At 50.0% G+C, this 27,900-nt stretch overlaps 1 protein-coding gene across 2 annotated transcripts in view; it reads left to right on the top strand.

Moving 5' to 3' along the window:
* POR (cytochrome p450 oxidoreductase) overlaps window positions 1-27,900 on the top strand; it is a 58,344-nt gene that overhangs the window by 14,872 nt on the left and 15,572 nt on the right. For both annotated transcript variants that reach the window (XM_082856989.1, XM_082856988.1), the window contains exon 2: window positions 15,492-15,683. In XM_082856989.1, the coding sequence (XP_082713115.1) occupies window positions 15,505-15,683 (179 nt within the window). In that variant the 5' untranslated portion in view covers window positions 15,492-15,504. The remainder of the gene's footprint in view (window positions 1-15,491; window positions 15,684-27,900) is intronic.

The raw sequence follows: 27,900 nt of genomic DNA, 5'->3' as shown, positions 1-27,900 counted from the left end.
GTTTTACAATATACACGTAAAAATGGGTGGGACAAAAACAAATAGGTGTTTGGGTTATGTTTTCTTTAACTTTATGGTTTTAAATTTAGCATATTTTCTTCAGTAAGCATGTATTTATTTATTTTTAAATTTATTTATTTTATTTATTTATTTTTGTCTGCGTTGGGTCTTTGTTGCTGCGCATGGGCTTTTTCTAGTTGGAGCGAGCGGGCGCTACTCTTTGTTGCGGTGTGCCGGCTTCTCATTGCAGTGGCTTCTCTTGTTGCAGAGCACAGGCTCTAGGCGTGTGGGCTTCAGCAGTTGTGGCACGTGGGCTCAGTACTTATGGCTCGCGGGCTCAGTACTTGTGGCTCGTGGGCTTAGTTGCTCTGCGGCATGTGGGATCTTCCCGGACCAGGGCTCGAACCCGTGTCCCCTGCATTGGCAAGCGGATCCTTAACCACTGCGCCACCAGGGAAGCCCCACATGTATTTATTTTTAACTTTTTTATTTTGAAATAGTCTCAGATTCACAGAGAAGTTACAAAAATAGAGCAAAGAATTTTTGAATACTCTTTACGCAGATTCCCCAGATATTACCATTTTACCTTATACTCTCTCTCTCTGTCTTTTAAAATTGAAGTGTAATTGACCTATAGGTCTATGTTAGTTCCAGGTGCATGACATATTCTATACATTACATAATATTTCTATATATTACAAAATGATCATCATGATAAGTCTAATTACCATCTGTCACCATGCAAAGACATTACAATATTATTGGCTCTGTTCCGCATGCTGTGCATTTCATCCCCGTGACTGGTTAATTTTGTAACTGGAAGTTTGCTCCTCTTAATTTCCCTCAACTATTTCATTCATCCCCCCTCCACCCACCCTCTCCTCTGGCAGCCACCTGTTTGTTCTCTGAATCTGAGTCAATTTCTGTTTTGTTTATTAGATTCCACACATAAGTGAGATCATATGGTACTTGTTTCTCTGTCTGACTTATTTCACTTGGCACATGTCCTCTAGGTCCATCCATGTTGTTGCAGATGGCAAGATTTCATTCTTTCTGATGGCTGAGTAATGTCCATTTTATACATATACCGTCTCTTCTTTATCCATTCATCTATGGATGGGCACTTAGGTTGCTCCCATATATTGGCTGTTGTAAAAAATGCTACAGTGAACAGAGGGGTGCATATATTTTTTAAAATTAGTGTTTTTATTTTCTTTGGGAAAATACCCAGTAGTGGGATTGCTGGATCATATGGTAGTCCTATTTTTAGTTTTTTAAGGAACCTCCGTAGTGTTTTACACAGCGGCAGCACCAGTTTACATTCCCACCAACAGTGCACGAGTGGTTCTCTTTTCTCCACATCCTCGCCAATGCGTGTCTCTCTTTCTTTTTATCATGTCTTTTCCTGACCTTTTTGAGAATAAGTTGTACATATGGACATAGGAATTACTCTTAAGTACTTCAGTGTTTCTTTTCTAAAATTCAAGGGTACCTTCTTACATAGCCACAGTATAATAATCAATATCAGGAAATTAACATTGATATACTATGTTGTCTAATCATAGCAGTTGTTCAGATTTCCCATTAATGTCTCTTACAGCAAAAAAAAAAAAAAAATCTTTTTTTTTTCCCCTTGGTCCAAGATTGCACTGAACTGTAACCACTTTTCGGTTTCCTTTGATCTGGAGCAGTTCCTCCGTCTTTTTTTATCTTTCATGACCTTGACATTTTTCAAAAAGTCAGGCCATCTCTTTATAGAATGTCCCTCAGTGTGGATTTGTCTGATGTTTCCACATGATAAGATTCAGATTATATGTTTTTTAGGGAATATCACAGAAATGGTATTTTGTCCTTGTCCCAGTATTGGACTTTGATCCCTTGGTTATGGTGGTGTTAGCCAGGCTCTCCACCAGGAAGTTCTGGTTTTTTTCGGATGGAATCAATAGCTTCTCGTCAGACTTTTTACCCACAGGTTTTAGCACTCATGATTCTTGTCTGAAAGTTATTACTATGGTGGTTGCCAACTGGTGATTTTCTAAGCCCTTCATTCTTTCTGCATTTGTTAGCTCACATTCTACTCTAAGGAAGAACTTTCCTTTCTCACCGATGTGTTTATTTATTCATTTATGTGTTTATAGCAGTATTGACTCTTGCATTATTCTTCTATCCTTTGGGTTATAGTCTGTCGCTGACGGTGTTTATTTTAATGCTCAAGTTGTCCCAGATTTCCCAGTGGGAACCCCCTCATGTAGACTCTTATGTTCTTTAGCCATGTACCTGTCATTCTTCAAGCCCTTCCTTACCCTTTGGTGCGCAGCAAGGTGATCCAGGTTCATCCACTACTTTTCCTGCCCTTATTCTCCAGTCAGCCATCTCTGCAAAGAGCCCTGGTTTCTTTGGATGGAGAATGATGTTTAGAAACCAAGATTTGGGTGCTAGATGGCTCCTTGCTCCTAGGGTATCATTACTTCTATGCCCTCTCAGCAGACAAAACTAGGAAATACACACAAAACATATGCATTTCTATGTCCATCTTTATATATTAAGAGACCATTGTGTATTCTGATATCTGCAGTTTCAGTCCAGCCCCACAGCGTTCATTCCCCAGTCTCTCTTCCCATATTTGTACCTCCCTCCTTCAGCAGTAAGAAATCCAGCTCCCATGTATTTAACTTCAGAAGTAACACATGAATACCAACCATCTCCTTATAAAGAACAGACAAAGCAAAGGTCCCTTTAGACACCCCAATCATATTCTAGGTGTTTCCTAGAGGAAATCACTATTGTGTATATCTTCCTGGATCATATTTCTGGAGAAATACCTAATTTTTTTTTATTTCATTAACGGTTTCCTAATGAAAATATAACTTGCTTTTTTATTTAATATATTTTGTCAGTCTTGCAATGAGAGTACCATTAGCTCCACGTAACTATTTTTTAACTGTTGCATAGCATTCCATTACTTGGAATGGAAAACATAAGCATCCAGTTTGGGGCTGGTACAAGCAGTGCTGGGCTCAGTGAGAGGCACAGTTCAAGAAGAGAGTCACCAGACCCAAGGATCTGGGCCTTTTTTTTTCCCCATAAGAAAACAGCTGTAAAAATATTTTTCTGATTAGATAAATAGCCATTATTTTAAAAGAAGCAAGTAATACATTAAAAATAAAATGGGGGGCTTCCCTGGTGGAGCAGTGGCTAAGAATTCGCCTGCCAATGCAGAGGACACGGGTTCAAGCCTTGGTCCGGGAAGATCCCACATGCCGCAGAGCAACTAATCCTGTGTGCCCACAACTACTGAACCTGCGCTCTAGAGACTTTGAGCTACAACTACTGAGCCCACGTGCCACAACTACTGAAGCCCACATGCCTAGAGCCCGTGCTCTGCAGCAAGAGAAGCCACTGCAATGAGAAGCGTGCGCACTGCAATGAAGAGTAGCCCCCGCTTGCCACAAGTAGAGAAAGCCCCGCGCACAGCAACGAAGACCCAACACAGCCAAAAATAAATAAATAAATTTATTTTAAAACTAATAATAATAAAATAAAGTGGGGGATAAAATTAAAATCTCACCCCTGAGATAATATTTTGGTAATCCTTTCACATATCATCTTATGTATGTACATACATGAATATTTTTACATCGTTGGGCCATAGTACCCATGCTGTTGTATTGTGGATACTTATTTTGCAGTGTGACTTACATACAGTGTATATACTTATATACAGTACGATCTTTAATGATGAATTCTTACGTAGATAAACTCCCCTGTAACTACCACCACAGATAAGGTACTGCACATAATCCAGCATGCCAGAACCTTCCCTTGTACCTCTTCCTCCACTTATGACCCTTGACCCAAAGGTAACTACTGTTCTGACCTCTATCACCATAGACTTTTTGCCTTTTCTTGAAGTTCAACTATAAATGGAATCCTACAATAAGGTACTCTCCTGTGTTCAGCTTCCCTTGTTCAGTGTTACGTCTGTGAGATTCATCTGTGTTACTGCGTGCAATAGTTCATTCTTTTTCATGTCTATGGGTACTTAATACTTCTTGTTGTTCAAAGAATTTTTCATAGTAGTAACAGCTACATTTATTACAGCACATACTCTGTGCTAGGCACTGTTCTAAACCCTTTACAAGTTCAGCTTGTTTAATCCTCACAATAACCCAGTGAAGTGGGTACTACTATTATTATAATAACATGTCCATGACTCTTTATCAGGTTGATGAAGTTCCCTATTATTCCTAGTTTACTGAATTTTTTCATCATGAATAGATGTTGAATTTCTCCATCCATGGATGATCAGGTGGGTTTTTTACAAACCTGTTCATATAGTGAATTACATTGATGTTTGGATATTGAACTACCTTGTATTCCTGGAGAAAACTCCATTTGATCATGACATATATCCTTTTTACATATTGCTGAATTCGATTGACTAATAGTTTAGATTTTTGCATCTGTGTTCACGAAGCATGTTGGTCTGTAGCCTTCTGTTTTGTACTGTTGCTGTCTGGTTTTGGTATCAGAGTAATACATACCTCATAAAAGAGTTGGGAAGTCTTCTATTTTCTGAAAGAATTTGTACAGAATTGGTATAATTTCTTCCTTAAATGTTTAATTTAATTCACCAGTGAAGCTGTCTGCTCCTGGAGTTCACTTCTTTTTTTTCTTTTGCGGTAGGCGGGCCTCTCACTGCTGTGGCCTCTCCCGTTGCGGAGCACAGGCTCCGGATGCGCAGGCCCAGCGGCCACGGCTCATGGGCCCAGCCGCTCCGTGGCACATGGGATCCTCCCGGACCGGGGCACGAACCCACGCCCCCTGCATCGGCAGGCGGACCCCCAACCACTGCGCCACCAGGGAAGCCCCCTGGAGTTCACTTTTGGTGAAGGTTTTAACTAGTAATTTGAATTCTTTTAGAGAGCTCTTCAGCTTATCTATTTTTCTCAAATGAGCTCTGACAGTTTGTGTCTAAGAAATTTGTCCATTTCATCTAAGTTATCAAATGTTGACATAAAGCTGTTCGTAATTTCCCATATTACCCTTTTAATGCCTATAGAATCTCTTGATGTCCTCTTTTTCATTCCCTATATTGGTGATTTATGTCTTCTTTTCTTCCTGATCATTCTGCCTGAGATTGATCTATTTGAGAGCAATGTATGTGTCAACAGTTCTAAGAATTCAAATCTAGTCGAGAATTTAAGGATTTTTTAAATTTTTTTTTTTAATTTTTGGCTGCATTGGGTCTTAGTTGCTGCACGCGGGCTTTCTCTAGTTGTGGTGAGCGGGGGCTACTCTTTGTTGCAGTGCGTGGGCTTCTCATTGCGATGGCTTCTCTTGTTGCAGATATTGGGCTCTAGGCGTGCGGGCTTCAGTAGTTGTAGCACACAGGCTCAGTAGTTGTGGCTTGTGGGCTCTAGAGCACAGGCTCAGTAGTTATGGCTCACAGGTTCTAGAGCGCAGGCTCAGTAGTTGTGGCACACGGGCTTAGTTGCTCCGTGGCCTGTGGGATCTTCCCAGACCAGGGCTTGAACCCGTGTCCCCTGCATTGGCAGGTGGATTCTTAACCACTGTGCCACCAAGGAAGCCCTAATTTTTTTTTTTAATTTTAAAATTTATTTTATTTATCTATTTTTGGCTGTGTTGGGTCTTTGTTGTGGTGCACATGCTTCTCACTGCGGTGGCTTCTCTTGTTGAGAAGCACAGGCTCTAGAGCGCAGGCTCAGTAGTTGTAGCATGTGGGCTTAGTAGTTGTGGCTCGTGGGCTCTAGAGCACAGGCTCAGTAGTTGTGGCACACAGGCTTAGTTGCTCCGTGGCAACGTGGGATCTTCCTGGACCAGGGCTCGAACCTGTGTCCCCTGCACTGGCAGGCGGATTCTTAACCACTGCGCCACCAGGGAAGTCCTAAAATTTATTTATTTTGGCTGCGCCGGGTCTTAGTTGCGACACGCGGGATCTTCACTGGGGCATGCAGGATCTTTAGTTGTGGCATGCAGACTCTTAGTTGCGGCATGCATGCGGGATCTAGTTCCCCGACCAGGGATCGAACCCGGGCCCCTGCATTGGGAGCACAGAGTCTTACCCACTGGACCACCAGGGAAGTCCCCAAAGATTTTTTTTTTTAAGAGAAAGATTCTTGTTTAAAGATACTTTTCTTAATATTATTTAGGGAAGAAATCAGAATGGACGTCAGTAACAGACACACATTTTAATTCAAACTGCACCCCTCACCAGCTGTGTGACCTCAGGCAAACCACTCAAACCCACCTGAGTACTGATGTCATCGTTATAAGGAGATAATAGTAATTTCCATGTAGAGTGGCTGAGACATTGATGTACACCCCAAAAGTGCCAGGCCCCGTGCCTGCTTACATGGGCACCTGTGCATCTGTTACTCAGAGTGAGAAGTTGGAGACGACCCTGCCAAAATCATCCCTGTGTGCAGTGTGCCCGCGTTCCCCTGGAGCAGCTCCTCACTTCTCCCCTCTGTCCCCACAGCACTTTGTAAACAGTGATTTTATAGCATTTCTCACATTTGACCGCAGTGTCTTCTGTGCTTCCTTGACCAGACTGCGCACTGCTGCACAGCCGGGCCATGTTTTTATCTTTTCTCTCTGTTGCCCATATAGATTTAAGTGCTCAAAAATATTTTAATAAACGCAGAATAGGAAAGTCATTACATAATGGTTCGTCAAATCAGTGGACCATCAGGCAGCCAAAGAAAATACCATTATAAAGGATTCTTTAGCAACGTGAAAAACTGTGTTACAAAGTAGAATACGTTTTATCTACTTTTGTTAATGAGTGTATGTAGATGCGTGTGTATAATGTATTTATATATGGAAAAAATGAAAGAAAACTCTAGAGAGAAAGCAGCTCTGTGGGCAGTCAGCTTCTGCCTGACCTTTCATCCTTTAAGATAACCATTTGAGTGGGGTGAGACTGGGATGGGAGGTGCTGCGTCCCCTGTCGCTAGAGGCTGTACAGGCACAAAAGAAATCACTGAAATCACGGGGCACAAAGGGCTGTCGAGGTGCCTGGTCCAGGAGGCCTGAGGCAGGCATTCCTTCCCTGCCCCGGTTTACCAAGTCCTTCCTCTTGGGGCCAGAAGGAGCAGTGAAGTCCCATCAGGGAGCAGCACTTGTGTCTGTGCAGAGGGAGTTGGGTTTGAAAAGATATCATACAGACATGATGGCCGTGTGCTTGGAGGCGAAAAGACTCATTTACCTCTGAAGATGCTCCTCCTTAAAAGCCGAAAGCCAGGCTCTGTGGGAAGCACGGACTGTTCTTGGGACCAGTTTCTTAATCGGAAGAGTTAGTACTTCCCCCTTTTTTCGGAGTCTGCTGTGTGGCTCCCCGTCTCTCTTCCTATTTCCTGAGTCCTTAGGATGTGCCACGGACCACGTGTCACAGCGTCATTGTCTGCTTTCACTTTCCGTAGCTGCTCTTGTTTAACATGAACTAGAAGCGTGTGTGTGTGTGTGTGTGTGTGTGTGTGTGTGTGTTTCAACACGCTCAGGGAAAGAAGGTCCAGGAATCAGTGTTGAAGTATTAACTCAGGTCAGAGACTAGGGGTTTTTCCTCCTGGCATCGTCACCAATCAGCCGGTTCAGTTTAATGATCATTAATTTGGCAGGTCTGTGTCCCAGGCCCCTGGGGTGGCAGGCACTCTGTCATTAAGCACAGTTCACCTAGCCTTGTGTTGACACATCCCCAGTGATGGAGGTGGGGGGCCACGCCTCACAACAGCTCATTTTCTTTCTACATATTTTTGTCAGAAAGTTCTTCTTGGAGAGTGTGTGAACCTCTGTCCTCCGTTACCGCGCAGGGTAAGGGCTCAGTCCCTCAAGACTGCTCCCCACACCCCGCTTCAGATGCCAGTCACAGGTCCAGGTTGTCACCTGTGCTTCTGACCAATCAGCTGTAAATGTGGATTCCCACAGCCTGCTACTCGGGTTTGGTGAATTTGCTAGAGCAGCTCACAGAACTCAGGGAAACATTCACTTATGTTTACCAGTTTATTGAAGGATATGATGAAGGATACAGATGAACAGCCAGATGAAAATATGCATAGAGCGAGGTCTGGGAGGGTCCAGAACCCAGGAGTTTCTGTCCATGTAGTGTGAGGGTCACTCTCCCGGCACATGGATGTGCTCACCAACCTGGAAGCTCTCTGAGCCCCACACTTCTGGGGTTTTAGGAAGGTCTCCTCATGTAGTCGTGCTCAGTTATTCACTCCATTTCCAGCCCCTCTCCCCTCTCTAGAGAAAGGGGTGGAGGCAGGGACTGAAAATTCCAAGCTTCTATTCATGGCTTGGGCTTTCTGGTAACCAGCCCCTGTGCAGGAGCCCACCCAGAGCTGCATTTGAACAAAAGGTACTCCAAGTGCTCTTATCACTTAGGAAATTACAAGAGTTTTAGGAGCTCTGTGCCAGGGACTGGGGGCAGAGACATATGTGTGTGTGTGTGTGTATACATATATATATATATTTTTTTCTATTATCTCACAGAACTCCTGTGCAGTCTCTTGTACCCATAAATTGCCTTGTGCTAACTTTTAGTAGGGTTACTAAGTTATACCCTCAGAATGCCCCAGAGTACATTGCCTTAGGGGATCTGTGGGTTTGCCCCACTTGGAGTTCAGGCCAGGTGGCTGGGGCCCCAGAGAGGCTGATAGAAACAAGCCCACGTGGCTGCCCACGACCGGCTGCAGTTCCTGTGGTCAGCGCCTGTGGGGCTTTGTCAGCTCCATTTGTGCTGAGTGATGCTAGGTCTTCTGCCTGCTTCTCGCCAAGTCATGCTTTCACAGATCCAGCTCGCCTGGCTGCCTTCCTCTTTCACGTCATTGCATCAGACACAGTGCCAGTCATGCGTCTCCACATCCCACCCGTAAGCCCTGTTAAGTGGAGGAGAGGTCGTCAGCTGGGGCATTTGGGCATCTGCATAGAATGTTGGCCTGAGAGTGTTCTAGTCTAGGATGCCTTGGTCATAGCTCCATGTCTGCATTGATCCTTTGGGTGTGACCACTGTTCAGGGTTACCACCCTATGACATGGTTCTAATCATGCCACACCCTCGCCCTGTCATCATCTCCAACCAGGGCTCAAAGACTTTAGACACGTAGAGGGCTCCTGGGCCCTTTGCAAACTGGTCTTAATCTGTTTTTAAAGGCCATTCTCTTCCTCACCAGCCTTTTACCCATACATGCATCTCCTCATGCCACTCTTGAGTCACACTAGGTTCTTGTAACTACTGCTCTTTTATCATGTACACCTTGGCATGTGCTTCCTCTGTCTGGAACGACTCTTACCTCCTTTTCTTTTTTTTTTTTTTGGCTGCATTGGGTCTTCACTGCGGCATTGGGATCTTTTCATTGTGGCTCACGAGCTTCTTTCTAGTTGTGTGTGGGCTCTGTAGTTTGTGGTACGCGGGCTCTCTCGCTGAGGCATGTGAGCTCAGTAGTTGTGGCTCGCAGGCTTAGTTGCCCTGCGGCTTGTGGAATCTTAGTTCCCTGATGAGGGATTGAACCCACGTCCCATGCGTTAGAAGGCGGATTCTTTACCACTGGACCACCAGGGAAGTCCCAACTCTTACCTCCTTTACCTGACTGTTGGAACCTGGTCACTTTTCATCACCCTGCTCAGAGGTTGGCCCCTGGGTGACCCTTCTTTGACTGTTTGGACTATCTGACCTTCTTCTTCCTCAGAGCTCCATTTTCCCCTATGCCTGGCCTCCCCACGGTGTTGAAACCATTGGGATATGCCTACAAATCACAGCAATGAGTTGGTGCCCTGCATCTCCCACCAGTGCAATGGTGGGAGAGGCCTGACAAAAGGGAGAATTTAAATAAGATTTAGAGTGTTATAATACCCAAAATGTTCAGGATACAATTTTTAAAATCACCATAGGGAGAACTAGGAAAATCTCAACTTGAGTGAGAAGAGACAATCATACAAGATATAAAGAAGAGCCAAACAGACATCTTAGAACTGAAAAATACTATAACATAAAAAAAGAAAAGAAAACCACAACTCAGTATATGGTACCGTGGCAGAATGGAGACGGCAGAGGGAGTCACCAGTGAACTTGAAGATAGAACAATAGAAGTTACCCAGTCTGAGTCACAGAGAGAAACGAGACTGATAAAACTGAACAGATCCTCAGGGACTCGTGGGACTAATAACAAAACACATGTATGTCATCGCGGTCCCAGAAGGAGAAGAGAAAGAGGGTGGGGCTGACAACGTATTTGGAGAAATAATGGCTGAAGAGTTCCTAAACCTACAGATTCAAGAAGCTGAGTGACTTCTAAACAGGATAAACTCAAAGCCGCACTGTCTTGTCTCGGTTTAGGTGATTGACCAGGTGGACAACAGAGGGGAATGTGTGCCAGCTGCAGTGCTCTCAGCAGGCTGCCTTGGGGAGGCACTTTCCCCTGAGTATCTCTCAGGCCCTGGAGGATGAGCTGTTAGGCAAAAGCAGGCTTGGTTTCCCTGAGGAGTTTCCCCTGTCTTAAAGCCACTGAACCATGGACGAGTTTTGTGACTGAGCAGGCCCTGCTCCCACTGCAGCTGGGGGGTCTGGGCTGCCTGTTCGCCTGGGCTCTGTGCTTGCTAAAGGGGCCGACTGACTTACTCGCTGGCTTCCTTCCCTCCTGTTGCTGCATCCATGGCCGGCTCACTGTGACGTCAGTGCCAGCTTGGTTGATCAGTCATTTACTGACCAGAAGTTACGTACAGCGAAGGCAAAGCCACAAATACTTCCTGGAGGATGATTTTACGCCCCGGTGTTGTAAACAGTCCGATGGAGAAAGAGCCCTTCTGTTCTTGCCTCATTTGCCCTTTCAGAAGCTGGCAAAGCTCCCATCATGCTCTTGGCCTGGGTGACCAGCAATTTGTCCGCCCTGCTCTGCAGGGTGTCGGGCTGCCTGGGGACTGGAGTGGCTGCCTTTGACCTTCAGCATCAGTGGGAACTGGCTAATCAGTGAGATTCAGGAAGAATAGCCCCTGTCTCTCTACCTATCTTATGTATCTATCTATCTATGCCCGTTTCCAAATGTACATTGTCTTTATGATAAAAGTGAAAACCTACGTACAGACCTACTTTGTAATAAAAGATCGAATCAGACCTGCTCTGTTTGGGGTGGGCGAGACCTGCTTGGCTAGTCCTTTGATGTACCCCCTTTTTCTGTGCCTAGCCTTGCAGATGAGGACATGAACGCCTACTGCCAGGTAAGGGATTTGCACAGCTGGCGGCAGAGCTGTGGCAAGAGCCTGGTCTAGTTAAGAACGTACTCTACTTGCTCGCGGCCCTTTTGGGTTGGTTGGTTGGTTGGTTTTCTGTTGCTGACAAATGCTGCTTTGGGCCCCATGAGCTCTGTAGTGTTTGGCGTTCCTCCTTTCCACTAAGTGTAAAAGAATGGATGATTAATGGGCAGAAGGATCACACAGGGCTCCCAGAGGCTCCTGGGAGGGCCTGTGGGGACCTCAGACTGTCTCATGGTCACCCTACCACACCTGAAATGGAGGGACACTCACCAAGCAGGGTGGTCAAAATTTTCCCATCAGAATATTTCACACAGCAGAAGAGAGTGATTTTATGTCACAGAGTCTTGTTTCCCAGACGGTACCGAGGTGCCTCAAGGCACCACAGCCGGCGCCCAGAGGTGCTCGGGGAGAGTCCACGTCTGTCCCCGTTGGTGCAGCTTGGGGTGATTCTCAGTATCCATGTGGGATCGTCTACATTCCTTTGATCTTCTACATTCCTTTTGATACTTTGTGTCTTTGCAAAGCTGGGTTTTCAGGGGTTGTTTGGATCTAACTACTCCTAAATGGAACGATTAGGTATTTCTCTTGGCCTAGGGATACCATGAAAATTTCGCTGAAATGTCAGGGATTCCATGAGCTGAGAAAGTTTGGGAATCTGTGTCCTGGAGGATTGCCGCACAGGCACACTCCCAGTCCCGAAGTTCTTTTCAATCTGCAGGCTTCACATAGTGGTTCATGCAAATTTTACATTCTGTGTGTTGTAGTGAATTCACTGACTCCCTTCATTCATTCCACGGGGAGTTACGGAGCACTAGATTATGTGCCAAGCGCTGTGCCAGGAAAGTGTGACGCCCGGAAGTGACGGTTGAGCCGAGGTCTGAAGACTGAATAGGAAGCAAGTGGGGGGGGAGCATGCCAGGCACATGTAAAGGCCCTGGGGCAGGGATGCAGTGGCGCCGGCTGGAGAGATGGGCGGGCGTGTTTGTGTGCACTTCAACGTGACGATGATGGTTTAACAGCTTGCTCTCGGCTTCAGCCCCCATGCACGCTGCTCCGATCCTAGTGGGAAGCATAGGGTGAAGGTTTTTCCTCCCAGGTTGACTTCCTTCTTGCCAGCCTGCCAATCCTTCCTTCCCACCATGTGCCAGATACAGAGGTGCCTCTGACACAGATACACGTGTCCACTCAGTCTCCCCACTTAAATGGGTAGTGAGCACAGCCCTCCCCTGGGAAGCTGGCGCTCCCTTCTAGTTTGCCGCTTGGGTGAGCTGCTTACCCGTTGGACCCTCCGACTCCCGGTTGTAGATCAGATGTTCTCCAGGCTCCTTTCCACTGCCCTTCTTCAGCTTTTGTCTGTCTGACCTCAGAGTTAAAGCTGCTGGGGACATTCTCAGGTCTGTGGAGACCTCAGGTCTGAGTGCTGGCGTGTCCAGCATGCTGGTGAGGGCCTACTGCAGGGGGTCAGTCACGTTGCCTGTGCGCAGCGCCTGGTCATCTCTGCAGTGGGGCAGGAATTCGTGGTGTCCTGATTCTGAGCTCAAAGGGAGAGGCCTGGGATTCTGAAGGAAGCAGCAAGTCAGCTGTTCGAGACAGAGGGAGAGGGGAGAAGAGTGAACATAGCCTCACAAACTGCATTGTAATCACGTGTCTGTGTTGTGCTTTCCAGAATCTAAAACCGCTCCATAATTGTATGCCACGCTTTGCCAGCCCAGCTACTCTAGAATCTGATGCTCATTCATTGAACAGTTCTGTTCAGTTGCTGTACCTGATGCTCATTATCTGCCCTTGTGGGTTGACCCTGTAGTCAGGGAGATGGCCAGTGGGGAAAACGTATAATATAATGTCAGGTAGTGATCAGGGCTATGAGTGGGGAAGGGCAGGGAGAATGACAAGATACTATAGCGAGGCCAGGTCTCTCTGAGATGGTGACCTCTGAGCGGAGACCTGAATGAAGCAAGGGAGAGAACCCTGCACGTAACTAGAAGAGAGTCCAGGTAGCCGTATTAACATGTGCAAAGGCCCTGGGGCACGAGCAGGCCCGGAGGCTTGAGGAGTAGTAAGGAGGCCAGCGTGACTGTGAAGTGTGAGGAAAGGGGAGAGCAGTAAGAATCGGGGTGGGAGTGGTACCCAGGGGCGAGATCGCATGGGACTAATCGACCACGTTAAGGACGTTAGATTTTGTGCTGAGTATGATATGAAGTCATTTGAGGGTTTTGATTAGGGAGGTGACAGAGTCTGACTTTTTCAAAGCCTCCCTCTGGCTACTGTGTGGAGAACAGCCCGTTAGGCACCTCTCGCAGGGTCGGATGTGTGGAAGGCCGCCATGCAGCTCCCCTTGCTCTGCGCGCCGTCGCCTTAGACGCCTCCTCCAGGGCTGCGCTTTCTCTTCTGATTGCTGTGGTCGACTGCGCGCGTGTCAAGAAACAGTCATTTCGTTTGGTGGGCATCAGTCACCCCTCGGTAGAGTAAGGGGGCCGGCGGCCTGAATCAGAAAGGTGGCCGGACAGGGAGCGGGCGGTCGTTGCTGCGATGTGAGGGGCGCCAGCTGGGGGCTCTCCGGAGTCAGCACATCAGCCCCGCCCGGAACCCCCAGGCTTCCAGGCAGGCTCTGAGATCATGTGGGACAGGTCCCCTCCCCTCTGCTTCTCCATGGCAGTAGGCTTGTGGGCCAGATGACAGTGCCACCGCCAGGGTTGGATAGAAAGATGTGACTAACATTGAATAAATATTCAGTGTGTTTATAAGTTAATGCTTAAATATAGACAGTACTCTCTGGGCACTAGAATTAAGATTGTCCTTTAACGTCAGATATCGCAAAAGGGTGTAAGCTGCCATGACTCAGGAACTCAGCATGAGGAAAGCCCCTCAGATTAATAACGAAGCCAAGAGCCAGGCTTGAGGGCCGTCCTGAATGACCTGTTCCTGGCAGGTTGCACAGGTCAGCAGGACTGATGCCCAGCCCTCGGATGACAGGGTGCTCTGCTGCAGGGCCCACCCTGTGGCTTCCTGGAGGCGGTGACAGCTAAGGGAAGTCAGATGTGAAGTAATCTCCCATTGCCCGAGTTGCAGAGCTGTGACTAAGGCATTCCTGACCGAGTCTGGAGCCTGGTTACAGTGAGAGCCACCCACTCGGTGACAGGGCACAATGCCGACTCCAGAGCCGAGCCCAGCCTCGGTGATAAGAGGCAGAAATGCGCTGCTGGGGTTTGAGGTCCTCTCACCTCGGTCTTTGTTGACTCATATCTACATACCCGCCAGGTTTCAGTGGTGGAAGGACCAGTTGAGCACCCTTCAAGGGAGCTAAGTAGGTTGGTGTGCTGGGGTCCCAAAGACCACCCCCTGGCTCAGTGATTCACCAGGACTTGCAGAACTCAGAAAAGCTGTTTTACTCTCAGTCACGGTTTATTACGGCAGAGGGAAACAGACTGAAATCAGCAAAAGAAAGACTCCATAGGACAGAGTCTAGCAGGAGCCAGGCAGAAGCTTCCAGTTGTCCTCTGCCCGTGGAGTCACGCGACGGTGCTTGATTCTCCCAGCAGCCTCGTGTGGAAGCCCACTTGAGCCTTGGTGTCCAGGTTTTTTACTGGGGGTCAGTCTTGGAGGCATCGGGCGCCCCAGTGCCTAAGCTTACCTCCTCGGTCTCCAGCACCCCAGAGGCGACACCAGTATGATGTGATTCAGAGCCCCAGGTGTTCCCCTCAATCACATCATTAGCATAAGCTACGTGCATGACCCAAGGTCTCAGGTGTATGGAGACATCTTATCAGGCGGCACATTCCGTGGCCTCAGGGGTGATTTCCTTGGAGCCATCCGAGGGCCAGTCCTGAAGACCTTTGGAATGTGCAGGGTTGGGGGCATCCCAGGCCTGCCACACAGCTGGGGAAAGGGTTTGCTGTGAAGCGGCCCCTCTATCGTGTGGAAGCAGGGCCTCTGCTGTGTCCTTGTGGGGCCGGAGAGTGCTGGCACAGGGAGGCTGTGGCTTCCGTTCTCTGTGTTCGCAGGGGACCCAGTCCTAGTTCTAGCCAGGTGTGCCCAGGGCTGTGCAGGCACCGTGCAGGCCACGTGCTCTCTTAGTCCTGGTCCGAGGCTGCAGCTGCTGCCCCGAGGCTCTGCTAGTTGCTGCAGCCCTTGGGGCGTGAGTCCCAGACCAAAGCCTTCAGGGGGCTTCCCAGCAGGCCTCAGATGGACCCTGCTGACGTCTGTCGTTCTGTCTCCCAACAGTTTCTCGATCAACATGGGAGACTCCAGTGTGGAGGCTGGCGCCACCGCATCTGACACGGTGGCTGAAGAAGTGTCCCTTTTCAGCACGACGGATGTGATCATGTTTTCCCTCATTGTGGGTCTCCTGACATACTGGTTCCTCTTCAGGAAGAAGAAAGATGAAGTCCCCGAGTTCACCAGAATTCAGACCACGTAAGTGACTCGCTCAGGATCCCTCTAGAGCACATCTCTGCCATCCCAGCAGTGCCTGGGCAGGAGCGAGCCGGCTGAGAGCTGCAGGGTCTCTTGTATCGTGTTGGGCTGCGTCTTGGGCTTTGCCTTATTGATGGACTCTGCTTTGGAGCCACCTTCATAATCCCTTATGTTTACACTGCACTTCACAGTGTTCAGGGTCCTTTGATACCTGTTTCTTATTCAGGCTTCACAGGAACCATTCTGAGTAGAAGGCACCTTGCACAGACAGGTAACCTGAGGCTCAGGGCATTAAAGGTCATCAGCATAGGGCAAGGTGTGGGGAAGGGGCACAGAGCTTCCATGCCCCCTCTGGGGTGCCACCCTGCCAGCACCTCCATGTGTTCGGCAACCCCGAAACTCTCCAAACCCCATCCTTTTGGGGTTTTATGAAGGTTTTGTTATGTAGGCATAATTGATTAAATCATTGACCATTGGGGATTAATTCAGCCTCCAGGCCCTCTCCCCTCCCCGGAGGTCAGTAACCCTAAATGAAGGCTCTTGTGGGTGACGGTTATGATGTCACCTAGCCCTGGTCCTGCCGCAAGGCAGCTGCTTAGTCTTTGTGTCAGAAAGTATCTCGTACCAAGCACTACGCTGGGCGCTACACGTATGCAAAGGTGGCCTTTACATTAAAGAGGCTGAGAAGTCAGGACATTGAAAGATACTTTTGAAAAATGGTTTGTGAACTGCTTTCACGTGCATGATCTAATCAGGGCCTCTGCGACAGCAGTGCCCCCTCGGTGCGGGGGGACGGCCTCATCGCTCATGATGGAGGGAGAGGCCAGGCAGCCGGGACACACTGGCTCTGGGGACTCCAAGAAGGAATTTCCCCTTGGAGGGATCGGGAAGGTGTGCTGCTGGAGGAGGGCCACACCCCGAGGCTTCGAGGACTTTGTCAGCAGAGGGCCAGAGGGAAGCTGGGAGGCTGGGCAGGTGAGCAGGGTCCAGCCTGTTCCCTCAGGGCTGGACAGGTCCATTCCTGGTGTGGTAAAGTAGTTTTGCTGAAAAGATATGGCACTCGGGATAAGGGGGCCAGCGTCCAGGGCCCAGTTTACAGTAGCCCTGCGTTTCCTTGTCTGTGGGATGGAGGTGTGTCCCCACCCCCATCCCCAAGCGAGGTTGAGCCGCAGGAGAGCATGGGGCCGCCAGCCTCCCCGTCCCCAAGATCTCTGGCCTTGCAAGATGGACTTGAAGCAGAACTCCTGGACTTGTATCTTGTGGATTCTAATTGTTTCTCCTTGCCAGGATGCTGAAGCAATATTTCCCTCTTCATAATCCTAAAATTTTAACCCTATATGTTTAAATCCGCTTCTCATCCCTTATTATATCATGTTGAATAATGACCAGGGGTTCTACGTGTACACTGCACAGGGAAACTGTTATAGTGCAGTGGTTAGGTTCTAGGCCCTGACACTGGGTAATGAAGGTTTGAGTCCTGACTCTACCATGTATTAGCCATATGACATTTGCCCTTAATATGACATTAATCTTTTGAAGTCTCAACTGTATCTTTTGAAGTGTCCTCAACTGTAAATTGGAGATAATAATAGAACTTACCTTGTAGGGTTGTAAAAATTAAACGGCATAAGCTGTCATAGAGCTCTTTGCCCAGGTCCTGGAGCCCTCCAATGGTATGTATTTTATGGTGCGTGGGCTTCTCATTGCGGTGGCTTCTCTTGCTGCAGAGTACAGGCTCTAGGGCATGCAGGCTTCAGTAGTTGTGGCACGTGGGCTCAGTAGTTGTGGCTCACGAGCTTAGTTGCTCCACAGCACGTGGGATCTTCCCGGACCAGGGATCGAACCCGTGTCCCCTGCATTGGCAGGTGGATTCTTAACCACTGCGCCACCAGGGAAGTACCTATTCTTATTATTAATACCATATCCAGTCTTACAGGAGCCCTCCAAGAACACCATTATTACCCCATTTTGCAGAGGAGGAAACTGAGGCACTAGTGATTGAGGAGTTTGCCCGAGGCCACCTAACTCACAAGTAGCAGAGCTGCCTTTTGAACCCAGATCTACAAACTCCACACCCCCTGTTTTCCCTGCTTTGCCATGCTGCCTTCCATCTCTTAAGAGGTAGTTAATATCCCTATTTCAAAGATGAGAAAACTGAGACTCAGAGTGGTCGCTTAGCTGATACATCTGGGCCACCAGCTAGATGGTGGCCGCCACCTCCTGCTAGAAATCCCGCACTGTTGTCCCTGTCCACTTGTACTTTCAGTGAACACAGGTGGTTTTGGCCATGGCACGGTGCCTCCCTTACCCCAGCAGGTCAGTGGAGGGTGATTAGTGTGGGGACAGTACGCGCCCAGGGTTGTATCAGGAGTTCTCACCACAACCCCCAGTGGCTTCTAGTTGGTCTTTTAAGGCCTTTTCAGGCCTTCACCACCTGGGATGGTGAGTCCAAACCTTGGGGCATGGATGTTTTTTAAAAACCAAGCCAACGGGAACAATTGTGTCTGAGCAGCAAGCATAGGACACACACCTGCAGCCCCCTGACCCTGGACTTACAGGTGCAGGGGATTCAGAAGGAGTCCCTGTGTTCACAAGTGAATCTCCCAGGCACGCTGGCCTCTGGGGCCCTCACCACCAGGCCGGATTTGGCTTCAGAACCTCAGGAGCCCAGGGAGGGCTTAGAGGGAGGTCAGTTCTGGAAGGCCTCCTGGGTTTTTTTCATAAACTATTTACTGAAGTACTGAAGTACATAACAGGCAGACATAAAAGTTTACAGATCATAAGCACACAGTTTATTTGTCACAAAACGGATAGAATCATGTAAGAAAGGACCCCTCTTCCCCCTCCAATCCCACCACCCCCAGGTCACCCACTCTCCTGACTCCTCGTGACATAGACGAGTGTTGTCTGTGTCCTGGGATATGTAGTATTTGGCCATTCTTTCTGAGATTTCTCCATGTCGTGTGTAGTCGTAGTTCTCTCGTTCTCATTGTTGCATAATGTTCTGTTGTGGGAATAAACTGTAATTTATTCATTCCCATCATGACGGCCCTTTAGATTGCTTCCAGCCTAGGGCACTGTTACCAGCAGTCCTGCAGGGAACATCCTAGTACATGTGGATGTGGTTCCCATGTGGATGTGGTTCCCATGTGGACGTAGCTCTGTTGGGTATGTGTTGGATGTGGAGTTGGGGGTCAGAGGGAAGGCTCATGTGCAGCTCTGTTAGATACAGCCAGTTTTCCAGCATCCAGTCCCACCCCCAGCATGTGGGGTTTCAGTTGCTGCCCATCCTCACCAACACTTATTTTTGTCAATTAAAAAATTTTAGCCATTCTAGGGAATTCCCTGGTGGTCCAGTGCTTAGGACCCCATGCTTTCACTGTCAGGGGCCCAGGTTTGATCCCTGGTCAGGGAACTAAGATCGCACAAGCCATGCAGTGCAGCCAAAAAAATTTTTTTTTATTAAAATGAAATGAAATAAAATTTTAGCCATTCTAATGGGCATGTGGTGGTAATTGTTTTAACTGCATTTCTCTTATGTCCAGTGACCTTTTCATATGTTTATTGGCCACTGAGGTATCTTCTGTGACTTGGCCCATTTTTTTCCTGTCGGGCTATTGGCCTTCTTGTTGATTTGTTACAGTTCTTTATATATTCTAGATCTGAGTCCCCTGTTAGATATCTATGTATTGTCAATATCTTTCTGTATAGTTGCCTTTTTACTCTCTTCATAGTGTCTTTTTGTGATCAGAAGTTGTTGCCTTAAACTGGCCCAGTTTGTCAGCCTTTTGGTTGGCCTTCACCTTTATGGTTAATGCTCTGGTGTTCAGTTTAAGAACTGTTATCTTGTGGTCATGAAGCTTTTCTTTTGTATTTTCTTCTAGCAGCTTCACTCTTATAGTTCTTATCCTTAGATCTGCCATCCAGCTGAAATTGATTTTGGTATCAGCAAATTGTCAAGGCGCTTCGAAAACCATTTTTTCCTGTGGTTATCCATCCACTTGACCCAGCACCATTTATTGAAAAGGGTTATTCTTTTCTCACTGCACTGAAGCATCCCTGAAGATATAAATCAGGTGCCTGTATAGCTGGGGGTTGATTTCTAGACTGCTTGTTCTGTTGATCTGTTTTCCGTCCTTCCGCCAACACCACATGTTCTGCTTTCTGTGATTTTACAGCAACTCTTGATTTGGTCACTGGTAGTCTAGGTCCTCCAGCTTTGTTCTTCTCTTGTAAGATTCTCTTGGCTTTTTTTGGGCCCTGGGCATTTCCATATACCTTTTAGAATCAGCTTGTCAAAGTCCACCAAAACAAACAAAAAAACCTTCTGGGATTTTAGTTGAGATTGGGTGGAATCTATAACTTAATTGGCATCTTCCAGTATTGAGCCTTCTAATCAGTGAACATGATTTTATCCCCCGGGGAGGTCTTTTGAATGGTTTATCATAGCAATTAAACACTGGTTAAAGAGGAGCAGTTACAGCAGCGCATTCTCTTAATCATAATCATTTTAAAAGTCGCTCTTTCATCTCTCCTCCCACTGGCCCCTCAGGCTTTGCTCAGCTTGTACCTCTGGGCAGAGCACCAGGGCCAGGGCAGCTCCTGATGGAGGGGAGCCCGGGGGGATGGTGGCTCCCAGAGGAGTCTGAAGCTCAGGGAGCCTCTCTGTGGCCCGAGGCGCATTGTTCGTGCCTGTAATGCAACACCCTTCTGGCTGGGTGGGAATTTGTTTCTATTTCTGTCTCCCGTAATGCAGAGGGAGCATCCCATTCCTGTCTGGGTCCCTGGCTCTGCGCAGGGCCTGTTGGAGTGCAGATACTCAGAGAAAGTCCGTTGAATTAGTAAATGCTAAACCAGCACGTGTGTCTGCCTCTAAGGCAAACTAGCTCACATCTGGGTGTGGCTTATGTTAAAATTTTTTTAATTTTTAAATTAGAACATTGAAAACCCTGGCAATTCCACATAAAAGTCACTTATAGCTTCTTTTGGGAAAAAAAAACAAAATAGAGGCCCTGACCCCACGGAGCCCACCGTGACACTTGCCAGGAGGGACTGAGGCTGAGCGGGGCCACCCTTCTAGATGGGGCCTGCACCACAGCCTGTGCCCCCCAGCCAGCCCTAGCTGTCCTCCTCGGCTCTGCTCACAGCCCCCCACCCCCCTGCAGTCTGCTGCACTTGCAGCGCCTGAGTGCTTTAAAGAAAAACAAAGCTTTTTATTATGGAACACTGCAAGCAAACACCAAAGCTGGAGCGTAGGAGGGGGAACTCCTGCACCTGTCACCCAGTTTCAACAACTGTCCGCTCCCGGCCAGTCTTGCTTCCTTCCCCTTCCCCACTGTTGCTGGATTATCTTAAAGCAAGCATATAATTTCATAATTAATCCTATAATTCATATGAATTATGAATAAAGAAATCATGATTTCATAGGAAATTGGAAATATTTCCTATGAAATTATGTGGAAATATGAACTATGAGAATATTTCAGTCCTCTCAAATGCAGAGACTCCCCTTTTTAAACCTAACAGAGCTATCCTCCCACCCCTGTAAGTTCACAGTATGTCTCAGTATCATTGGATACTCAGCTGGCATTGTTCGTAGCTCCCTAAGTGACTGATCAATTTTTTTTAACCTTTTTTTTTTTTTAATTCAGGATCGAAACCCACACATTGCAATTGACTACCGAATCTTTTAAGTCTCTCTTTCGGAGGTCAGGTCTATTGAGGTGTAATTTACATGCAGTAAAAGTCACCTTTTTAAAGTGTACAGTTTGATGCGTCCTGACAGGTGTGTGCAGTTGTGTAACCAGTGTTGCAGTCAAGATACAGGACACTCCACACCCCAGAAAGCGCCCCCCCCCTCCACTGCCCAGGTCCCATTGCAGTCGCCACCCCCCAGCCCCACCTCTGGCAACCACCAATCTGATTTTTGTCCCTGTAGTTTTGCCTTTTCCAGACTGTCATGCATACGGGGTTATGTCATCACAGCCTCTGGTGCCAGGCTGCTTCCCCTTAACATAATGTCAGGTCTCTCTCAGTCCGTGGGCTTCCTTCCATCCCTGTGATTCCCTCGCGGCATTTTCATTGAAGAACCCAGATCATTTGTTTCCCAAAGTTTCCCACAGTCTAGAATTTTGCTGCCTGCATCCCACTGGGGGTTGCTTCTGAGAAGCCACAAAAGAGCTCATTTTCCTCCGTGACCTTCGTTTGACGGCCTGCTCTTGCCAGAAAGGCCGGGAAAGCCAGGAGTCAAGGCTACCTGCATCATCTCTATCCATCTTTATCTCCTTTTTCCACACCCAGCTCAGGGCCACTCTTTCTAGAGATGGGTCCTTGGCTCTGCCGAGCACGACGATAGAAACATCAATGGGTTTTACAGAGAGAAGAGCGCAAGGAAAGGCCCCTGTGGCCGTGGAGGGTGGACAGTGCCCAAAGTGTCCTGCATCCGTGGAAACGGTGAGGCTGTGGGCTCAGGACATTCATGCCGCCCTGCAAGCACAGGCGTGGGTTTTCTGATGCCACCTGACCACCAAGGGACCTCTCCTGTCCCTTGATGAGACTGGGGTAGTTTTGCTGTTCTAGCCAGTGCCCGAAATCTTGATCGTGGCCTGTCTGGGAAGGTGATGCAGAGCCGAGTGTCATCGGACCTTCTGACCTCTCTGGGCATCACCAGGGCACTCGGTGCTGGTGGCTCCCTCTCTGGGCCAGACACCAGGGCACAGGGACGTGCGGCATCCTCGGGGGCTCACATGCAGTTGGGGCGCGTGAGGATGGTACAGTGACGATGCTCGAACAGCCCAGGGCGCCACCGGCGAGGGGGCTGTGTCAGGATGGAGGTGCCCCCCGAGCTGAGTCTGGGAGGCTGAGTAGGAAGCTGGGCCAGGGCTGCGTGTGCAGAAGCCCAGGGCAAGGAAAGCAGGGCCTGCTCTGGGAAGGGCGCATCTTGGTAGAGCCTGGGTGTAAGTCGCCAAGGGAGTCAGGGGTCGTGAAGGGAACTGAGAGGCCAGAGGATGGATCTACAGGGCCTTGGGGTTTTATCTGACCCTCGTGGGGAGCCGACGGGAGGGCTGGTGCCAGGGCAGCCCTGAGACCAGCCATTCCTGAATGCAGTTTGGAGTGGATTGGAGGAAGGTCGTCGGGAGGCGTTGGCGCTGACCAGGGCCCGCGGTACAGGCGACAGGCAGGGCACGGAGAGCAGCCGTGCCAGTGGCCCAGAGAGAGGATGTGTGCTGGGGCTTTCTAACACTTTAGTTCTTGCATCCCTGTTTTACAAGAGGCAAAGCTGATTCGGGGGGAGGTGAGTAACTTACCCAGGGCTGAGAAGGAATAAGCCCCAGAGCAGGACTTCACTCCCCATGCCGTTGCCGCCACTCCTGCTAGCCCCCCGCCCCGGCCCTGTCGTCACCGCCCCTCCCACCCCACTCTCCTTTCAGGGCCACTTTGTCTGTGACTAGAGCCACGTCATCCCAGTGTCAGAGGCTGTGGCTTTTCCTCTGTCCTGGACAGGCTGGGTGACCCTGAGCAGTTTCTTGGGCCTCGGTCTCTGCACAGTAGCACTAGCCCTACCTGGCACCCAACTGGCCCAAGAGAGGGCAGGCCACCCGGGCCACGGCACGTTGTGGAATCCCGACAGGCACGGTGGTGAATACGTGTTGAAGGCTGTGTGGGTAGGGGTTCCACCAGGGGAACAGCAGCCCCCTCGAGCCTTGGAGCACCCTAAGTGACAGGGAGGAGGCTCCCTGGGAAGGGCAGTGAAGTGTGAATGGGGCTGCTGTGTCCTGCATCCCGACTGATGAGGTGGCCAGGGGAGGTGCAGCCTTGCTCCGCACAGTGGGAGCAGATGCGAAGCTGCGGGGGCCCTGGGCTTTCACAGGCTTGGAGTTGCTGCTTCAGCCCTGAGCCTCACTCCCCTCCGTTGTCAAATGGGGTAGAATCCTTTGCCACTTCACAGGGTGGGGACAATTAAATGAAGTAAAATGAAAAGTATACAGGAGGTACTCAGTTAGTTGTAGTTCCTGTTCCCTTTTTTGTCTTTGACCAGTGGCCTCACACCTGCTTCAAGCTCCCACCTGTCCTCACTGCCTTCCGTTGGCGCTGGTCCCCGTTCCTGGCCCCGTCCGTGGAGAGAGCTGCGGTTTTTTGTTTAAGCTCCAGCGAACCACTTTGTCTTCACCAAAGGCAGCTCTTCCAAACCATTAGCTTTCTGCCACGAGGCTCCGGGCTGGCTCTGCCCCGGTCCAGCCGCCTGCTCAGCTCTCGTCCCCTCTCCTGTTGTGCTGCGCTGGGGACCAGAGAACTTGTTGCCACACGCTAGGCTCTGGAAGGGAGCCGTTCAAAAGCAGCTGGCCTGTGTGTCGCCAAGGGCAGGGGGATGTCTCAGAAGTCAGTTCCGCTCTGCAGAAAATTTAAATTTCAGAGTAACCCTTACGAGCCCTGCCTGGGACTGGAAACAAAATGAATCGTGCTGGGCCATCGTGGTTCATCTCTGTCCAAGTGACTCAGTGCTTTTGTCCAGCCTCCCTCTCGCTTCCCCACCCGGCGGGCTGCAGTTGACTTCCAAAGCCTGAACCAGAGACAGTCCTGCTCCCAGTTTGGGAGCCGAGAGCCCTAATTGGAACCACTTGTGCTCCATGCTGGAGCGTCGTGGTCTCTGGGCTCCGCGCCTGGGTCGGCTGCGGCCTCTCCTGATGGGCCGTTTGTACTTGGACGCCTTCGAAGGTGGCTCCTCACTTGCAAACGTCTCAGCAGCGAATGCGGTGCCCGCCTTGCTGGGCATTCCCCGCGCTGCGCGACAGGAGGCCGAGATGTGCTGGTTCCACAGTGCGCTCTGCCCCCAGGTGACTGGGCCCAGCATCGTAGGCTCTGTTACCCACAGTTCTTCTGGAGGGAGGGAGGTGGGAACCAGGTCTAATTTACTATGATCCTGAGGCGCCCCGGCAGCAGGCTCGCTGCGCTCCCTCTATGGGGAAGCGGCCCTGCCATAGCAACCTGCACCACCGCCTTCCAGTGTCCAGAGGAGCTTTGTTCCGCCTGCACGACTCACTTTTTTTTTTTTTTTTTTTTTAATGGGAAAGGGGGAGGATGTGGGGAGAAAGGACTCTGATATAAACAGTTACCAAGGAGACCCGAGCCGGGGTTGGAGAGGTTTCCTCCTTCCCTCGGTCCATACAGAAGGAGGAGGGGTGTGTGCCAGACGCAGGGGCTCACGGGAGGTTCCAGCCCAGAGTCCTGGTTCCTCCCTGCTGGAGCCGCCAGACGCAGCAGCTCTCCCAGGCTGCGGGGACCGAGGCAGGCAGGGGCTCAGCAGGGCTTCCGAGAGGACCAGGGTGTCCGGGAGGATGTTCAGTGTCTGCGGGCCAGTCTGCCCGCTGCCAGCACTGGTAGAGAATGGACAGAGCCCGACTCGCTAGCTGCTGGCTCCCCGTCCGTTTCCAGGAGAGCAGCAAGCTTCCTTTTCCCTTCAGTCCAGAGTTGAGAGTAAGAAACCATGGGGTGCGCGTACTCATCTCTGCAGGACGAGCCCATCCTGAGAAGGTCAGTTCCAGACAGTGTCCGGGCAGATGGTGTGGATGCCCGCGGGCACCCCTACTCAGTGTGGATGGAACTCCTTCCCCGGGCAGGGATGCCTGGAGGCACGAGGAGGGCGCTGTGTAGAGTTGACCGCAGACTCGGGGGCAGTCCCAGGGGGCTCACCCAGGCACGGCCACCCTGGCTCCTTCGGTCCTGGTTTGCAGGCTGCATTTCTCTGCTTCCAGAGGAAGGGGTTTAGACCGGAAACCAGAAGGGCCCCCATCACCCACTCCTCGGCCTGTGAAAGATCGGGTTCCGAGTGCAGATCCCGGCATGAAGCTGTCAGGAGGGGTGAAGCCAGCCGAGGGCGCCCAGGTGTGGACCTGCTCGGGGCCCGGCAGCCGGGCGTCGCGGTGGGCAGCGGCGGAACCCGCCTGGTGTAACCGGTGGGAACGTGGGGAGCTGCTCCGCGCCGGGCAGCGACTAGAGGCACGGACAGTGTCTTTCCCCGCCTCCACGGGTTTCCCTTTTCCCTCATGGGGCTGTGGGCGTGATCCTCCTTTTCCCCGTGGGCCGAAGCTAATGACGGGACCAGTGCTGCCTTCAAGTGCATGCCCTTCTCAGGAGCACCCTTCCCCTGGGGGCGGGGGGCCCTAGCACCTCCTGCCCGCCCTCTGACACCCCCAGTGAGACCTGCGTGGAGGGCCCCCCCCCGCCCTTGCTGCCGGCCCGGATCGTCCGCCCCATGCAGCTGCGTGGGCGCCCCCCAGACCTCCTCCCCAGAGCTCAGCTCCCATCCGCTGCTTGGGTCTCATCCAGCAGCCCCTCAGCTGCCGGCTGCCACGGCTTTCCCTCCTGGGAGCCGTTTTCCTCTCTGAGAATAGAGCCCAGCTCTTCCGCAAGGCCTTTCCTGGGTTCTTCGGCCGCAGTGCCTGCTCCCTCAGAAACCCCGTGGCATGGCGTCCGCTCCGTCCATTTGGTCTTCGCACACCTCACCCTGTTGAAATCACAGAGTGACCCAGACAGCTTTCTTCTGCCCTCCGTATCCTCGAGAGCTAAACAAGTTCCAGGTGCTGAGTGCGACCATGGGGTGACTGCAGACGCCGAGATGCAGTGTTTCCCATAGAGGAACCTGAGGCCTCAAGAGGCCCGACTTGTCCAGTCACAGGCCCATTTGGTGGCAGAACCAGAATTTGAACCCAAGTCTCTGCTCCTGGTGTGCGGCCCCTCCCCTTCCTCCGTGATTCTCCCGGGCTCTTTCTCCAGCCTGGCGATGGGCCCTTGGAAGGTGGAGGCTGTCTCATGCCCTCGGCACCGCCCAGTGCACACGTCACCGGAGATGGAGAAAGGGCAACCGGGCGCTTCCTGGGCGGTGCGGGTCCCTCTGGTCCCTTTCTTCAGCAAGGCCCCAAATCTGCTCAGATGTAGCTTCTGAGGAAACCTCTGCCCTTTGAGAAAAGAGAGCTTTTCTGCTGACGTCAGACCCTCTCAGGTGGACAGGGGAGCCTCCAAAGGCCTCCAGGCCGCCTCAGCCAACCTTCTGTTGGGCAGAGACTCAGGACTGACCGCCCGAGAAGCCCATAAAACGTCGTGTGCTGAGTGCCGGGCACCGTGCTGATTGCAAAGAGTTACACAGATAGCTCCCCCCAGATTGTGAAACCCAGGCCTCAAGTTGAGCAATGAGAATACGCTGAGACAAGCGCCTGGATGGAGTTCCTGAAGACGTACTGAAGACGGTGACAAACAACCTTATGTCTGAGCGGCAGGGAAAGGTGCTCTGGAGAGGAGCTTAGGCCGAGTGTCTTCAGGGATAAGCAGGGGTCGGTGGCAAAGGGTTAGAGGAAGGACACTCTAGGCCACGGCGTGGTGGGTCCAAGGACACAATGGAACCAGGGAGCGGCGGGCTGGTCACTGTGGCCAGAGCATTTGGAAGGTGGAGGGGGGTGGATTCTGAACCGGTGGGCCCCTTTCTCTTACTTAGAATAGCTTCTCTGATGTGGGTCTCTACCCAGGGTGTAGCTCTTCTAGTCATCCTCACCAGAGCCTTCAAAATTAACCCATCTATATCCACTGGCACAGCGTTTCTTAAAATAGCAAGTAATTTGTATCTTCTTAGTACAAAAGCCTTACATTTTCATTGTAGGAAAGAAAAGAGTGGAGGAGTTGGGAATAGAAATTAGCAAGAAAAAGAAACAAAAAACTTATAATTGCTCAACCTGAGGACAGAACAGCTCTTAACACATCAGCATCTACCCTTCTGTACCTTGCTTTTACACAAAAATGGGATTGTGTCACCTGTGTTACTTTGTAGCCTGCCTTTCCCATTTGACAAGAACATCAGGTGATGGTCTGTGCTGTTCGGTACAGAGCAGCGTGCGTCACGAGGCACTAGGCTGTTCAACCTCTCCCCTGTCTTCAGACGTCTGAATGTGTATTTGAATATAAAATGTATTTTTAATTATATAAGTAACAGAAAACAAGAATTTGGAAAATTAGGGAAACCCTCTCACCCGTTATCCTAACACTCCCGTGTCCTCTGTGTTAAGATGCTGGCGTGTTTCTCTTCAGGCCACTTTTCTATGAACAACTAATCATGTGCGTTCCACTTCTAAGGACACAGATTCTGCTTTTCCTAGAAGAGGGCAATTGTGAGGGAAGATGCATTGGTTACCTTGCTGGCTTGTTTGTCGCTTGGCTTTGCGTCGTCTGA

The sequence above is a fragment of the Leucopleurus acutus genome (genome assembly GCF_964270905.1).
Source record: "Leucopleurus acutus genome assembly, chromosome: 16".
NCBI lineage: Eukaryota > Metazoa > Chordata > Mammalia > Artiodactyla > Delphinidae > Leucopleurus > Leucopleurus acutus.
This window is presented reverse-complemented; position numbering and strand designations above follow the sequence as displayed.